This window comes from Lycium barbarum, chromosome 1 (assembly GCF_019175385.1).
Source record: "Lycium barbarum isolate Lr01 chromosome 1, ASM1917538v2, whole genome shotgun sequence".
Taxonomy (NCBI): Eukaryota; Viridiplantae; Streptophyta; class Magnoliopsida; order Solanales; family Solanaceae; genus Lycium; species Lycium barbarum.
This window is the reverse complement of record NC_083337.1, coordinates 165,200,509-165,217,076: the sequence shown is the minus strand read 5'-3', so window position 1 is coordinate 165,217,076 and position 16,568 is coordinate 165,200,509. Positions and strand designations below refer to the sequence as shown.

The 16,568-nt window shown below is 33.0% G+C and overlaps 2 protein-coding genes across 2 annotated transcripts; one reads left to right on the top strand and one right to left on the bottom strand.

Moving 5' to 3' along the window:
• Positions 1-1,062: 1,062 nt before the first annotated feature.
• Positions 1,063-9,057, top strand: LOC132604758 (ruBisCO large subunit-binding protein subunit alpha-like). The gene is made up of 8 exons (XM_060318250.1): positions 1,063-1,238; positions 1,632-1,818; positions 5,558-5,679; positions 5,822-6,029; positions 6,107-6,252; positions 6,710-7,016; positions 7,559-8,010; positions 8,561-9,057. Exons 1-8 carry the CDS (start codon positions 1,182-1,184, stop codon positions 8,852-8,854), a joined length of 1,773 nt encoding a protein of 590 aa, XP_060174233.1. The 5' UTR covers positions 1,063-1,181; the 3' UTR covers positions 8,855-9,057.
• Positions 9,058-9,986: 929 nt separating this feature from the next.
• Positions 9,987-11,780, bottom strand: LOC132626262 (3-hydroxyacyl-[acyl-carrier-protein] dehydratase FERN, mitochondrial). Its single transcript, XM_060341071.1, has 3 exons — positions 11,144-11,780; positions 10,529-10,644; positions 9,987-10,445 (listed from the first exon to the last, which is right to left on the bottom strand). Exons 1-3 carry the CDS (start codon positions 11,387-11,389, stop codon positions 10,325-10,327), a joined length of 483 nt encoding a protein of 160 aa, XP_060197054.1. The 5' UTR covers positions 11,390-11,780; the 3' UTR covers positions 9,987-10,324.
• Between the last annotated feature and the right edge of the window lie 4,788 nt (positions 11,781-16,568).

Below are 16,568 nucleotides of genomic sequence, written 5' to 3'. Positions count from 1 at the left end.
CACCTCAAATTATTCTTGAATGGCATGTGATCTACACTCTCCATTTTATATAAAAATGTTGCCAAGTATTTTCCACGTGCATAAATAATGTCACAATGGCACCTACATGAAAATTTAAAAAGAAAACTATTTGTTTTAAAAAACAAACTGAAAAATAATAATATTTGTAAAAAAAAATAGTTTAAAAAATGGAAAAGTTATTTAAAAAAAAAAACTGATTGTTTAGTTTTCACACTTTAAAAAAAAAAAAAAAAATCCATTTTTTCTAAATTTTTGATTTTTTTAAAAATCCAGATTTGTTTTTTTTAAATGTTGATTTTCTTAAAAAAAATAATGCAGTTTTTTTAATAAAAAAATATTATTTTTTAATTTCCATGTAAGTGCCACCATAGCATTATTTATGTCATGTGAATAAATTTTTTGAGAAAATTTCAGCTTCACTTGTCTTTTGGAGAGTGAGTTCACACATTTAGTTCAGGTGTGTTTTGCAAACTAGACAGTAATAGTTTAGGTAGTTTTCTCAACTTTATGATAGTTTAGGTATGAAACTAAAAAAAAAAATGATAGTTAGGGTGTCTTTTTGACCCTTATCTCTATTAACTTAGTATATTGGATTGACATGTAGTACGTAGTTACTCTCTCCGGTCAGTTTTATTTGTCCATTTTTTTAAAAATAGATTTTCATTTTTACTTGTCACTTTTAACATATCAAAGATAAGATAATTTTATTTTTCCTAGTTTACTCATAGTATTAATTACTCACTTCACGTTGGTAGGAGTAAGGTCTGCGTACACTCTACCCTACGCTGTGGGATTTCACTGGGTTATTGTTATTGTTGTATTAATTACTCACTTCAAAGCATTTTTCAAATTCAATAAAAATATGCACCAATTAATATAAATACATTGATAAATTATATACTTCATTTATTATTTTTTAAATAGCGTGAAAAATTCAAAATGGATAAGTAAAAGTGAACGGAAGGATTATTAAAGAAGTTGTAGTGTAACATTTGGTCAAAACTAAACGAAGAATTTAATAGCCTTTTGGGAGACTTCACCTAACCAGGCAGGCTTAAACCTTATTGCTACCTCCAAAACCCCACCTAACACCCACTCCTTATTCCTAGTAGAAGGAAGCAGCTACTTACACCCTCTTCACTCTACTCTTTCTTCCAATAATGGCATCTGCTAATGCTATCTCCACCGCATCTATCTTTCCTTCTTCCTCTAAACTGGTACTCATCTGTTTCTTGGGATCTTTTTTTTTGTTACTCCCTCCACTTCAATTTGTTTGTCTTGTTTTAACTTGCCACAAATTTTATAAAAGTAAGGGTCCTAAAAAATAAAGAAAGATTTTTGAATCTTGTGCTTCTAAACTGAAGATATACAGAATGTAACAAAATGACTGTAGTTCTCGTGGTCTTAAACGTATCACGTGAAAAGTTGTCAAAGAAAAAAGTAAAGAGACGTTATTTTTTAAATAGACTGAAAAGGAAGTAAGACAAAAAAAAAAAAATGAAATGGAGTGAGTATATATTTTTGATCTACTGATCTTTATCTTTTTTGTTGGGATCTGCTTAAAGTTGTGATCTTTATGTGTTTGTTGGTCTATTGGGGTGTTAATGCAGGAGGGTTTGAAGGAAAGAAGGGTGAATCAATTGCAAGGCCAGAAATTCAACAATAAAGGTTCAAAGAGCAGATTAGTAGTAAGGGCAAATGCTAAAGAAATTGCATTTGACCAGAAATCAAGAGCTGCCCTTCAGGCAGGAATTGATAAGCTTGTCGATGTTGTTGGTGTTACTCTTGGTCCTCGGGGTATGTTAGATAAATCAAAGTTTTCCTTTTTATTGTTTATGGATATTGCAAAGTACAGCAGGTTGATGGTAAGAGTAAAGCTATTCAAAAGTAAGATAATTGTTTTTGATACAGTGGATTCATATAACCACTAGATTAATTTTGGGGGTTTGAGGTAGAATGTCTTTGCTATCAAGAAAGTCATTCTCCATGGTGTTTGGTTAGTGAGTGGAAATTTTTTGCAGAAAAAAGTATATTCAAGATTAATACTTATAAGTAATACGTAGCAAAATATTAAAATATCAGTAATAAAATATGACATTGAACGTTAAAATAGCAAAATATTAAAATATCTTGCAAAAACAAAAAATCTTGATATTCTTTTTATCTTCAAATTCTAAATAGATTAATATAGGTGAAATTATTTTCTATTTTTTTATTTAAAAAGCATTTAGAAGGAAGAAAGTGATCTTTTATGTGCATATGTTAATAAATTTAAAAAAAAGGTGAAGAGAATACACAGAAGTTTAGATAAAAATCTCAAACTTCAGGCTCTTAAAAAAAGATCTTACCTGTTTATTCACTTAATAAATTTTAACATTAGAATCATTAAAAAATAATAACATAGCTGAGAAAAAAATAGACAGCAAGAAAATAAAAAAATATGAAAAAAAGAAGAAGAATAGTTGATTGAGAAAGTTCTTAAGACGAGAGGTAGGTAATTAAAAGGCACAACACAAGAACTATAAAATGGTATAAATCCTTGGATGGTCACCCAAGTTTAGGGTATTTCCTACAAAAGTTACTTTTATTTCATTTAGGACAATAAGGTCACTCAAATATCACTATTTTTCTCAAAAAATACCTAAACACCTCAAAAGTCTCTTTCTCTCTTAGTTGGCATGCCATGTCACTAAAGCCCCATTTTTTTTTATTTTAATAATAGACATATTTAACTCATCAAATTCATATTTTATACCCAATTAAATATCACATGGTTAAAAAGCGGCAAAAGAATCAAACCATACTTTTTATTAAGCCACTTTTTCAAATCTATATTCTTTTTAATCTAGATTCAAATATATTATCTTTCAATTTAAATTAAATTTCAAGTAATTTAATTTTTCTATTCAAATTCAAGGTTTTTTAAATAGCATATTTTTTTCCACATTAAACAACATATTCTTTCCACATTAAAATATAATTACACAAATAACACAAAAATTACATTCTTATTGGTTTAACTTTTAAAAAATCTAATTAAATCGTATATTTAAAAAATAAAGTTAGTGTAAATTTTTTCTCTTTATTTTTAGTTATCTATTCTTATATATGTATGTGCAATTTTTGGCATTTTCATTTTCATACCATCGAGGTCTTTTTATTTCTCATGCAAAAGGTATAGAATTTCATTACTATAATACTTATTTTAAAATATTATATTATAACTTTTATTTTTTATTTTCAAAGAAAACTGTTTCCATTCCAAATTAACACCGTGTTGATTATACATTGAATTCAAATAATAATTACAATTTGTAGTTATGGTTTACTTGTTTCGCGCGTATTCGGGTGTATTGAAATATACCCCTCTAAAATATAGTCAGCCAAATATATATCTATATCTATATATATATATATATATATATATATATATATATATATATATATATATATATATCAGTCAAACAACACATACAGTCAAATATTCTACATTGCCAAAATACAGTCAGCGAAATGCATATGTATATAGATCAGTCAAACAACACATACAGTCAAATACATCTAGTTTGCCAAAAAATACAGTAAGCCAGATGCATATACTTTATAGTTATGAGTTGTAAATACAAATACCTTATAGCTACAGTTTGTAACAAAATTAAAGTGTAGTTATTATACTTAAGTACCTCCTATATATTTAGCTATATCATGTAAAAATTCCTTCTTAGTATATGCATTAAATTTTTTGTTATATTATCTACGAAATGTAAGTGGAATTAGTAACGTAAAAGTTGAATGACAGTCGACAATTACGTTTGTCAACTGTAAACATATTGATTAAGAAAACTACTTACAAAACATTTTTATATGGAAAAAGTAATTCTAAGTTCTAACACTAATTAATTTTCATATGAATTTAGTTTTTTTCTTAAGATGACTTATCAAGAAAATATTAAAACTCAAGTATGTGGAGCTTGTCATATAACCTATTATAATAAGAATTTCTGGCTCTTCTCACACTATTCTTTTAAATAGGCACCAAACTTCATTTTACGACAACTCTTTTTAAAACTCTTTTTCATAAATAAATTTGTTCAGGAAATAGATCTTACACTCTCTCTAATCCTTTTCCATTTGGAAATATTAAAGCTACATGCAAGAAAGCAATGAAGATTAGTTAGATCTTTCACTGAAAAAATAGTATAAAAAGAAGTAGGACATATATACCTTTCTTCTGATGGAGTGAAAATGAATGATGCAATCTCCATACTATCAATAGTTGTTAAAAGTAACCACTTCATGCAAATTCCAAACGACAAAAATGAAATTAAACATGAAAGAAACAGTATGCATTACTTTTATGTAAGAGTTCAGATACGACGTTACACGTAAGTATACGTAAATTAAAATAGTAAAAACACTTGCTTATATTGAAACTCTATTTCTCTTGATTATGCTAACTCTTACCGGACAACCTGCATTTGTTTCATCAGAATATAGGACATTGAGAAACATATCAATAACATGAAGCAGAAGAAAATAGGAAGCAATTGAACACGATGGGATTCTCAATAAATGGGATTGGAAACTAACTTGGAATGTACTACCTTTCAGCACCATCTTAGTAGGCATTTATAATAGAACACTAAATGTGTGAGTTTATGAGAATAGGGAAAAGTGGGGAGGTGAAAAGGTATCTAACTGATATGCAATCATAATGGTCATTGAAATGCAATAAATTGGTTTAAACGTGCATGGATGAGGCTCTTTATAATTCAATTAGTTAATAGATTATTATTTTATTAGATAGAGAAATGGAGGGAAAATGTCAAAAAAAAAAAAAAAGGAGAAAAAAGATAAATATGAATGGTGGCCATAGAGAGGTGCCACATCACCTTGTCTATGTCTAGCTTTATATTATATATAGATATAGATACTTAGCAAATTGGAGAGTGCTTTTATGAATTTTTTTAGTACCAGATGTCAATTATAATGTCTTAGTGTTAGTTGAAGTTCAGATAATCGTAAGGAGAATGACTTTCACTCATAGGTAAGGCAAGCCATTTTCCCCCTTTTGACGGAAAATGACTTCCTTGTAAAAAACATTTTGCTGGAAAATGATATTCATCTTCATATAAAACATAGTCGTAGTTTTTATTAATTCTTGATGTCTTAAAACCCAATTATGAGTACTCAAGTCCTTTTACTTTTAATGATAACTTGTAGTTGCGCCCTTGGGAACATTAAAACGGGTGCTCTATGGCTTTGTACTGCTCTGTGTTACCTTTTTGTTTCCTTTATGGGCTATTTTCTTTCATATCTTAGCAACAACAACAACATACCCAGTATAATCTCACTAGGTGGGGTCTGGGAGGTTAGAGTGTACGCAGACCTTACCCCTACCTTGGGAGGTAGGAAGGCTGTTTCCGATAGACCCTCGGCTTTCTTTCATTTCTTAGCAAACTAGAAATAATTGAGGCAGAAAATAAGCTTGGTTCATATGATTTTAACTCGTGATGACGTGTTTACTTTCTTATAGGAAGGAATGTGGTTTTAGATGAATATGATACCCCGAAAGTGGTTAATGATGGAGTCACGATTGCTCGCGCCATAGAGCTAGCTGATGCCATGGAAAATGCAGGCGCTACCCTTATCAGAGAGGTTGGTTATTTTCTTCCATGAAGATCATTGTTAAATCTGTCCTGAATCTGTTTAATTGCTCTAAGGACAGACAGTAAGAACAATTGTCTTATTTATCATACTCCTTGATTTGTGTACTGAAAATTTGGAATTTATGGTTAAGGTTGCAAGCCTAACCAATGATTCTGCTGGTGATGGGACAACAACTGCATCAGTTCTTGCCCGGGAAATCATTAAACTTGGTCTTTTAAGTGTTACCTCTGGTGCAAATCCAGTCTCTCTGAAGAAGGGCATTGACAAAACTGTAAATGCTTTGATTGCAATGCTAGAAAGGAGGGCTCGGCCTGTTAAAGGTCGTGATGACATCAAAGGTTATTAAGTTTCCTTCTTTTGTTATTGCTAAAATGGATGACAATAAGTATTTTACAAATAATTGTCTTCCCACCAGCTATCGCTTCTATCTCTGCTGGAAATGATGATGAAATCGGAACCATGATTGCTGATGCAATTGACAAAGTTGGTCCTGATGGTGTTCTATCGATAGAGTCATCCTCTTCCTTTGAAACAACTGTTCGTGTTGAAGAGGGGATGGAGGTATGCACCTACTTAGACAAGAATGTATTCTCTACTGTTTTTTTCTAGGGATAATTACCTTTTTGGACCACTCTAGAAAATAATAGCCAGCTAATGCATATTTAATGTATATCAAGTACAAACATACATATAATATACATAATCAGCATAGGTTTGGTATATTTTGGCTAGCACCCGTAATTAATTTCGGCCAATGGGCCAAGAATGAAACAATCTCTTTTCTATTTGGCGGGTAGTTCAACTGTAAACAGTTGTAGATCCGAGGTTTAGATGTTGTGGGTTCTGAATTGAGAATGTGGGTTACGAAATATATATCTAACTCTAAGTAAGACTTGGTTATCACATAATACGTAGGGTTTGAGATGGAAACTGTGGGTTCTGTTGAACCGATAACCCCCTATGGTTCTGCCACTGCCTGTAATGTATGTTAACCCAAACTTTGCTCCGTTATTTGCAGATTGATAAGGGATATATATCCCCACAATTCATCACCAACCAGGAGAAATTAATCGTTGAATTTGAGTTTGCTAGAGTGTTGATTACAGATCACGAGATTTCAGCAATCAAGGATATTATGCCCCTCTTGGAGAAGGCAACTGAATTACGAGCCCCTCTGCTCATTATTGCTGGAGACGTAAAAGGAGAAGCTTTGGCTACTCTTATTGTGAACAAGCTACGAGGTATACTGAATGTCGCTGCCATCAGAGCACCTGGTTTTGGTCAAAGGAGGAAGGCTCTTCTCCAAGATATTGCCATTGTAACAGGTAGTTGAACTTGCTTGACCTAGTTGTACCACTTCACAAATGTGATAATAGTAGATTGGTTAGAGTAAACTAGTTCCGAACCTGTCTGTGTTTTGTCAGGCATATATAGAAGGCATTTGTCCAATGGAGATGTTCATTTAAGATTGTTAGCATCATTCTGGTGTGATTAGACGCCTTTAGAATAATCTTAAAAGTAAATAAAGAAAGTGGAAGCATAAAGAAAGTGGAAGCATAATCTTGAACTAGATAAATGGAAGAACCATAGTACCTTGTCTTCAAAGAAATGTCCTTCTTTTCCTCTTTTATTTTCTATTTTGGATGTGTATTTGAGGAGGAAAGAGGGAGGAAGTTATACCCGATACTGGTGGGATGTTAAGCAATAGAATACTTAGATAATATGTGTAATTTTACTCTCCTTGAATTTATACAATTTTCCAGTCAGCTTATTTAGCAATTCTTTTTTAAGAGAATTTGGTTAGTGCTGCTATGTGTCTACCTTACAAGGAAACATTTCCTAAAGTGCTGGTTGTGTATACTTTCAGGAGCGGAGTATCAGGCATCTGATTTGTGTATGGATATTGAGAATACCCCAGTTGAAGCACTAGGTTTTGCTAGAAAGGTGAATATCACCAAGAACTCAACAACCATCCTTGCTGAAAATGTGTTGAAAGACGAGGTACAGGCTAGGATTTCTCAGATTAAAAAGGAGTTGGACAATACAGATTCAGTGACTGACTCCGAAAAACTTGCTGAGAGAATTGCTAAGTTGTCTGGAGGCGTTGCTGTCATAAAGGTAGGAGCTGCAACAGAAGCTGAGCTTGAGGACCGCAAGCTTAGAATTGAGGATGCAAAAAATGCAACTTTTGCTGCAATTCAAGAGGGAATTGTACCTGGTGGCGGTGCTGCTTTGGTTCATCTATCAACTTACGTCCCCTCCATTAAGGACAATCTTGAAGATCCTGATGAGAAGTTGGGCGCTGACATTGTGCAAAAGGTAAACAATGTCAATTTACTTCTATCAAGAAGCTCCTCGTTATTTATTTTATTTTGCAAATATGTATTGAAGTTGAGTTGTGGGTACCTATTAGATTACGGAAAAGGTCCAAATATGCCCTTAAAGTATTCTAAATTGAGTAGATATGCCCTTCGTTAATAATTTAGCTCACATATGCCCTTACTGTTCAATGGTTGGTCCAAATGTGCCCTTAATTTAACTGGAGGTCCCAATTAACCTAATTAGCTTATTAATAAGCAAGAGTGCCAAATTTGCCCTTAAAGTATGCGAAATTGAGCATATCCGCCCTTCGTTAATAGGAAAATATCCAATTAGACATAACTGTACTGAGCACTTACTGCATATGTAGTAGCGGACCGTGTTTTTTTTTCTTTTTCTTGTCCTTTATTATGATTCCTTATTGGACAAAAATCAAGTTTGTAACTAGTGAAAGCCTGTTGAACAGTGTGCATTGGGATGAGTCTCTTATCAAAAGCAATAAAGATTTCTTGTTTCTTCTTTCTTTTTAAAATCTTAATTGTGGTTGCAGGCATTAGTAGCTCCAGCATCTTTGATAGCTCAGAATGCTGGGGTTGAAGGGGAAGTAGTAGTGGAGAAGATAAAGGCTAGCAAATGGAAGATGGGTTACAATGCAATGACTGACAAGTATGAGGATTTAGTAGAAGCTGGTGTTATTGATCCAGCAATGGTAACAAGATGTGCTTTGCAGAATGCAGCTTCAGTTGCAGGAATGGTACTCACTACACAAGCGATTGTCGTGGACAAGAAAATGCCTAATGCTGCACCTGCATTCGCTCCTCCTCAAGGACTTCCCATGATGTAATCGATAATTATACAGTAGTAGTCAGGTATTTAGGACAAAGATTATTGTTGATCATGCTTGAAGGACTAAAAGAGAAGGCCATGTTATTTTCAGCTGGCTCTCTAGCTGTAATGTAAGCTGACATAAAAAGTGCATTGGCTCTGGGACTAGCTGTAAACTTCTTCCATGGAGGATTAATAAAATTTTCAGTTATTCACGTTCCATTTCGTGGAGTTATGAATTGTTTTTTCTGCGGTTTATTTGTTTAATCATTGACCAGGAAAGGAGAATACAATTAAAGGGAATTGAGAGTTTGGAAAGAAAAAGGTTGAATACAGGAGCTTCAAAATTTCAAACTCGATCACGCGTGCAAGTGAATTGTGAAGTGTATAATGTTTTGCAAACTTTTAGTGATTTTTGTTCTCATTCTTGTTTGACCAAGCTTTTAAAATCAGTTTATTATGAAAACTACTTGTGGCGAAATGTAGTTTGTGTTTGGTCATTTAATTTAAAAAACACTTTTGAGAAACAATTAATATTTAGTCAAGCTTTTAAAATGTGATTCTATAAGTGTATTTTTTTCAAAAGTGTTTTTAAGCAAAAGCTATTTTTTTAGCTTCTAAAAAGTTGTTTTTGCTACTCTCCAAAAGCTTGGCCAAACACCTCACTTTTTTTAAATAAACACTTATTGGAAAAAACAAGTTTGGCCAAACAAACTATTACGTTATTTAGTGGTTCTTTCTTCTTTGCTTATTACGCAGGGAGTGGGACTTTCGTACTTCGGATGGCAAATTCTTGCGCATGTAAAACAGTCTTCATCCTTTTCCTTTCAAAATGGCACTGGAAGCGGTTTATGCTAGTGCTAGTGAGTTGAATTGTAGACTCATCTGTTAATTGGACATGATTATAAATGATAAATTGATGTGAGAATACATATTAACTAATGTGATTAAGAACGATATTTGCAAAATATATATCATTACAATGTACGAACATCAGATTGCAAATAAACCTCTATTAGTCAGATGTTGTGTTTTTCTCTTGCAGCCTACTTCATTTTTCTCAAAGGGCAGTATCTCTATTGGTGGAATCAGCCTCAAATAATACGTTTTTACTTTTCATTGCTTGATATGTTTAAGCCATTACTAGTATATTCAGCAGGAAGGAATCAAAATTTAATACTCCATAGGTTTTACAGCTCAAACGCTGTCACACTCCAATGACAAGTGCTAGTCCAAGGACAAAGTTTGGCACCAAGTACAGCAATCAAATGTAACTTTAATGTGTATCAGCAGTTGCTAACTAGTACTAACTTAACCTAAAGGCTCTGAACTGAATGACATCAAACACTACCATCTCATGTATGCTGTGCAACTTATAGATGCAAATGATCCAGGATTGCAATTAACTCTGGGATATTCCCTTTGTATTTCTTAAGAGATGCTCGTGCACCTTCAGGATACTTTTGCTGACGAGCTAAGGTGTTACTGATTAGCTGGAAGTACTTGACAAGTGAGGTGGTTCCATGACCAGAGATGGTAAAACTGCTGTTGCTTCACCATCGATTACCAGAGGACCGTCATGCTTGATACATTTTGTTGACAGTTTTGCGCTGGACCACAAAGAGCAATGCAATTAGGAGCTACGAACTATGTACTTTGTGTCGATATCAATCATCAGCCAATAGGTACTTACATGTACTTGTTTTTTATTTGTCTTATGCTTGTTGCTTGTACCTCAGCAATGATCTCATCTCCTATATAAACAGGCAACTTGAATTGCAAGGTTTGTGAGACATATATAGCTCCGGGCTGGAGAAGTAACCAAACAACAAGAATTAGAGTTACACTAAGGAATTGTTCAACATAAAACTAGACCTAAATGGCACCTTCTCCATCCAACAATATGGCATATTTTGCTAGTTTAAGAAATATATCATCATATTCAGATTTACGCTATATACACAAAAAGTTTGAATATCAGTTAAGCTCTCTGTGCAGTGTGTAGGTTAACTGATTGTACACTTCTACTTGGCTTTTAAATAACCTGATGATAGTGTTAAAATCATATTCATCTTATCATTCTATAAAAGTATCGTATCTTGGCAAAGTATTATGAAGTTTTGGTTAGATTAGATACACTAACGGTGTATAGCTTAATCACTGCAACAGATTATTTACCATCATTTCCCGATTAATAATCCACTTTTACGATACATGGTTTACCTGTAATTGGACTTTTATATACATCTTTACCCTGTCATTGAATCAAAATTAAAGGGGCAGGATTTAGGAGTCTAATAAAACTTACAAAATGGGTAGCAAAAATCCTGGGAAATAAGGAAGCAACAAGCATCCCATGAACAATGCAGTCATCAAAACCAGCATTCTTGGCGCATTCAGCATCAAAATGCAATGGATTAGCATCGTGTGTCAACTTAGAATAATCAAGAATATCGGCATCTGTAAATGTCCTAGCTTGCTTCAAAATGCTTCCTATTTTAAACAAATTCGGGGAAGCGGACGACGACGATGAAAAGAAACGTTTTATAAGCATCTTCTTCAAACTTCAAACAAATTGTCACTCAGGAGGATTGAAATTTATCAATTATGGTAAAGCAGGGAGTAAAAATGATAATAAGTCACAAAATAAGGACTGCGAATGCTGTTAATTGAACCCACTCAAAGATTTAGTTAAATACAAACAGAGAAAGAGCAATTAAAAGGGGGTATATGAATCTGAGGGCTCTTTGAAACAAATCATCGAACAGATTATGTGCATTCTGAGGGTTGGAATATCCTTGATTCGCCGTACCAATTGGAAAGCAGCTAGATAGTCAGAGCATTGTATCCGATTGCAAACTCGGGTTTTGAATTTTTTAGGCTTTTTTTGCGCGAAATGTCCTTCAAAAGGATTGGTCTTTAATTTTTGCGCCTCAAATAGCAAAACTTTTTGTTTCGGGTTTGAACTCCCGCTCAGTTAAAAATTAAAAAAAATAACAAAGCATAAGTTAGGATTCGCAAGGCATAAGTTGGACCTATGCCTTAAGTTGGATTTCAAACTTATGCCTTATGTCTTAAGTTGGGTTTCAAACTCTTCCTTAAGGGAAAAAAATTACTTTGCTGAAATTTTGCAAACCTCTGCCATAAGGCCAGGTCTACCTTAAGGCCTAATTTTGAGTAGAAGCATGCCTTAAACTTATGTCTTGCGAATTTTTATTTTTTTTATTGAGACTGGGTTCGAACCCAGAACCTTGAGGTATTAAGCGAAGGAAAAAAATTAAAGACCACCAATTTGAGGGACAAAAGTTAAAGACCACCCCCAACGAAGGCCATTCCTGCAGATTGTCCTTTTTTAGGACCTGCCTAAGGGTCATTCGCACAAATGCCCTATCTTGGGGTGGTATTTAACTTTTGCTCATCAAATGGTCTTTAATTTTTGTCCTAAGACAATTTAAGCAACAAAAAGTGGTCAAAAAAATAATAATAAAAAAATCGATCTACCCTTATTTATGACCTAATTTTGCAAGGTATAGAACCTTTGCCTTGTCCCGCATAAGTTCTATAGGAATTAAGTTTTTTGGCTAATTAGTTATTTAGTGCCGACAGAATTAGTTATTACACAACATATGCCAGATAATTTAATTCCTGCAGAACTTATGCCGAACAAGACAAAATTTCACTAAACTTATGCCTTGCGATTTTTTTTTTTTTTGGGTAAGAAAACAACGAATTCATCACCTTTACTGAGGATCAAACCCAGAATCTATGATTTCGTAGACCAGCGAATAAGGGTACTCTGGCCCACAATTTTTCATTAAATGAGAAGCAATGACAAACATTAAAGACCAGCAATTTGAGGGGCAAAAATCAAAGACCATTTTATATAGACAATTTGCGCAAAAAAGGCCCGACTAAAAGACTTTGGGCTAAGGCTAATAGCATAGCGGGAGAATAGCCTATATATATATATATATATATATATATATATATATATATATATATATATACTAGTTATGGCAGGCCCGTGCTAAGCCCGAGCCCAAACTCAAAATATAAAAATTTATCGCACTTTTTTCAGCAGACAAAACTATAAACATAAAACAATATGAGCTTAACCCGCAAGGATTTTGAGTAAACATTCTAAAAAAGTTACTATTTCTTTTTTAGAAGGTAAACAACTATTATGCCTTATTACCGTTACCTAATGCTACAGCAATCGTCAAAAGAGACAATTCCATTGCACAATTTCTCATTTATCCCATTAAAGAGGAAACTACAAAAATCATGATGATATCTATGGTATCCACTTCGAAAGTATATTTATCTACACTGGTTGAGTTACTGTACTTTCACTATTAATTATATTACTTGAATTGTGTGAAGAACTAAATACAAACGAGTTAAAGGTTTGGGAAACATCCTCCCCAGGTCACTTTTATATGGATCCAGTTAACTTACAAAGTCACTACTTGTATACAATTTTTTTTTACAAGTGTACAACAACAACCATATACCCATTGTAGTCCCACAAGTGGGTAGTTATATCAAAGCAAAATTTTCATTCCACTCCTTTAATATTTTAACTTCCATTTTGATGAAATTATTTACTTCAAATCAAATGTGGAGCCAGAATTTGACATTTATAACTTATGTATCCTAATTTTCTGAAGTTATTTAGTTTTAAATAAATAATCTATACAGAGTTAATGAACTTTTAAGACAAATACATAATTTAACTTGTGCAGCGGATGGAGCTGTTCCTCTCTTAATTAGGGATTAGGGTTTCGAACATGAATATGGAAAAAATCTTTGGAGGAAGCGCTCCCCCCGAATAGGCGCGATACAGTGCGAATTATCTGGATGAATTGGGCTCAAATGCGGATATCGAGCACCAACCAGAAAACCAAAGAACATGAAAAATGAGGTAGGAGGTTCGATAGCTTTTCAAAAGTAGATCTTAAAAACAAAAAAAAAAATGACTTAAATAAATAAGATTAGGACCTAAAAGTAATTAATTAAAAAGTTTTAAAAAATTTTGAAAATTATTGTGAGGACTACAAAAGTCCCCAGGTTCGATAGCTTTTGAAAAGTAGATCTTAAAAACAAAAACAAAAAATTGACTTAAATAAACAATATTAGGACCTAAAAGTAATTAATTAGAAAGTTTTAAAAAAATTGGGAAATTATTGTGAGGACTACAAAAGTCCCCACATTTGCTCTTATATATAATAGTAATAAGAATAGAGTATATTTACAAAGAAATTTGTGTATGAAAACTTTACGAAATGTGTATATCTCGCTCAAAGCTTAAAATTTTCGCTTAGAATTTTGTGTATGAAATATGTATATATCGTTCAAGGCTTAAATATTTCGATCAATTTTTGTGTGTGAAAACTGTATAAAATATGTATATCTCGCTCAAGGCTTAGAATTCTCATATTTTTCATGTATGAAAACGGTATAGAAATGGTATGAAATATGTATAGCTGTATAAAATTTGTAAAAGTTCATGTTAGGTTTTTGGAAATTTAATACAACTAACAACATTGTATACAACTTTCATACAATACTAATACAAATTTAAGACAACTACAACAACATATAAAACTTTTTAAAAAATAGAAATAAAAATCATACAAACTCAACATTCTTCTTCTTATCCTTGTACCATTTTGCTTTCTTCTTTCTTTCTTTCATCGTTAGCCCAAATGCAACCACACCACTTAGATTGCTCGACTAGCAACTATTCGAGAGAAATTTAGTGTTGATAACTTCAATCTGAAACCCTAGTTTGCACTGCAGTGAACGAAGAGGAAGCTGATGGGATTTGTATTTCACCCTAAGACGGGCAGATTAATTTTTTCTAGATCTGCCTTTTTTCAGATCTGTGTTTTTCCAAATCGTGTTTGTTTAAATTTTTCACCAGAGCGTGGCTTGAACTCGCCAAAGAAGACGTCAGAGAAGAAGAGAAGGGTAGGGCGGTGAATTTCTCAGAGGAAACGGAGAATAGGGAGAAGGGGAAAGGAAGGGTGGGGTAGCTCTGTTTTGGATGAAACAGAGAATGGGGAAAAGGAGAAGGGAAGGGTGGGCTTTTATTTTTCTCAGATCTGTTATGTTTTGTAATTAAGTTGGTATGTTTTATAAATAAGAAAAATTATCCTTATGTTTTGTAATATAGAGTCTTAACTAGTATTACTGGGTCATTTTTCCATAGCAATAACGCTTCCCTCATTTCTTCTTCCATGGCCCAGTAGAACTTTTTTTCAGTGGCATTTACTTAGCTGACCTTAACTAATTTAAATTTGAGATTATGGTAATAGTTTTTTCCCCTTGAAATAGATAATATTTGAGCTAATAAATAGATTGACTGATCATAAGAGTTGCACTCCTCGAATAGTATACATGCAGAAAGCTAATTAGTGAAGAGAGCTCTCGGTCTATAGATCACAATACGGATTAGAAATAGGAGTTCTTACGAGAGAACGATTTCCTGTAACGTGGAAATACCAAGTGGTGGTTATGAGCTTTTTTAGCACCATATGGTTGTCTAGTGGCACTTAGAGGTTACCTTAATCTTTTTTTTTTGCGCGGAGTGCCCTTCTTTTGGGCTGGTCTTTATATTTTGCCCTTCATTTATGCCTTCTTTAATTTTTGCCCTTGCCGCCTGTTTAATGAATATTTTTTGACGAAATTACTCTTACCCCATTAAAACCCTTTCTATTTCGTCATTTGCCCTTTTCTTTTCTTTTTTTGCTTCTTCGTTCCTCATCTGTTTTGTGTCTGTCTTATCTGTTCTAAAATTTAGGTACGAATTTGGATATTTTGCTCGTTTCAATATTTGTTTTTATGTTGAATTGATATCTTTGTCTTCATCGTTTTTTATATTTAATTGATCCTTTTTTATTTAAAATTATAGTGTTTTTGTTACAGTGTCTGTATGATTTTTTGAACTCTAGTTTCGTTCCCCATGTATATATTCTGGTTTTTTGAATGTCGTATTATGAATGTTGTAATATGTTTTAGTTGATTTTGATATGCGTTTTGGTTTTCTCTTTGTTGAATCTTTGAAGTTTTGTCTGTGAACAGCTGTTTTATGTTGTTGCTGTTGTTTTTGTTTAGTAATCTAGGTTTTGTGAAGAATGTGTTTGTCTGAGGCAACATATGCCGGGTCCGGCAGAGTTGTTGCTTTTTGAAACTGAAGTTATGCCGGTTCCGGCATAAAGTTATGCCTGTTCCGGCATAACTTCATGAATTAAGTTAATTTATGTGTGTCTTGGTTTTTTGGTGTTGTCTTGTTAATAATTTTGGTTTTTATGCAATCTTTATGTGTTTTGGTGTTGTTTTGTTAATAATGTTGGCCTTTTATGCAATCTTATGTGTTTTGGTTCTTTCTTCTATTATGCAGGTATTTGTGTACCAGTCTAGGGGTTGATTTTTTATTATGGTATATGTTAATTATTTTCATTCTCATTTTTGGTTTATTCTTATCTAAACTCTTGGATTCTGTTGACATTAATTTTTCTTTTATAGGAGGAACATCCCTTGGTTAAGTTTAAACATTGGGTTGAAGGAGGTGGCATGTGGAGTGGTGATTTTCATTTTCGGAGTTTGATTTTGTCCTTTTTGAGTGTCTCTCAATTGGAGTTGTTGAAAAAGGGTGTGTTTGGACAGTTTATGGATTTGGTTGATGTCCGCCTGAGTGATAATATTTTCCATTGCTTGATCTTATCGCA

Bases quoted from the DNA above. Each gene is read 5' to 3' on its own strand.
- LOC132604758 (XM_060318250.1), top strand. From the start codon at position 1,182: ATGGCATCTGCTAATGCTATCTCCACCGCATCTATCTTTCCTTCTTCC. The intron at 1,819-5,557 runs GTATGTTAGATA...ACTTTCTTATAG, and splicing joins TGTTACTCTTGGTCCTCGGG to GAAGGAATGTGGTTTTAGAT. The intron at 6,030-6,106 runs GTTATTAAGTTT...TCTTCCCACCAG, and splicing joins AGGTCGTGATGACATCAAAG to CTATCGCTTCTATCTCTGCT.
- LOC132626262 (XM_060341071.1), bottom strand. From the start codon at position 11,389: ATGCTTATAAAACGTTTCTTTTCATCGTCGTCGTCCGCTTCCCCGAAT. The intron at 10,645-11,143 runs GTAAGTTTTATT...TTACTTCTCCAG, and splicing joins GGATTTTTGCTACCCATTTT to CCCGGAGCTATATATGTCTC. The intron at 10,446-10,528 runs GTAAGTACCTAT...TTTGTGGTCCAG, and splicing joins CAAATAAAAAACAAGTACAT to CGCAAAACTGTCAACAAAAT.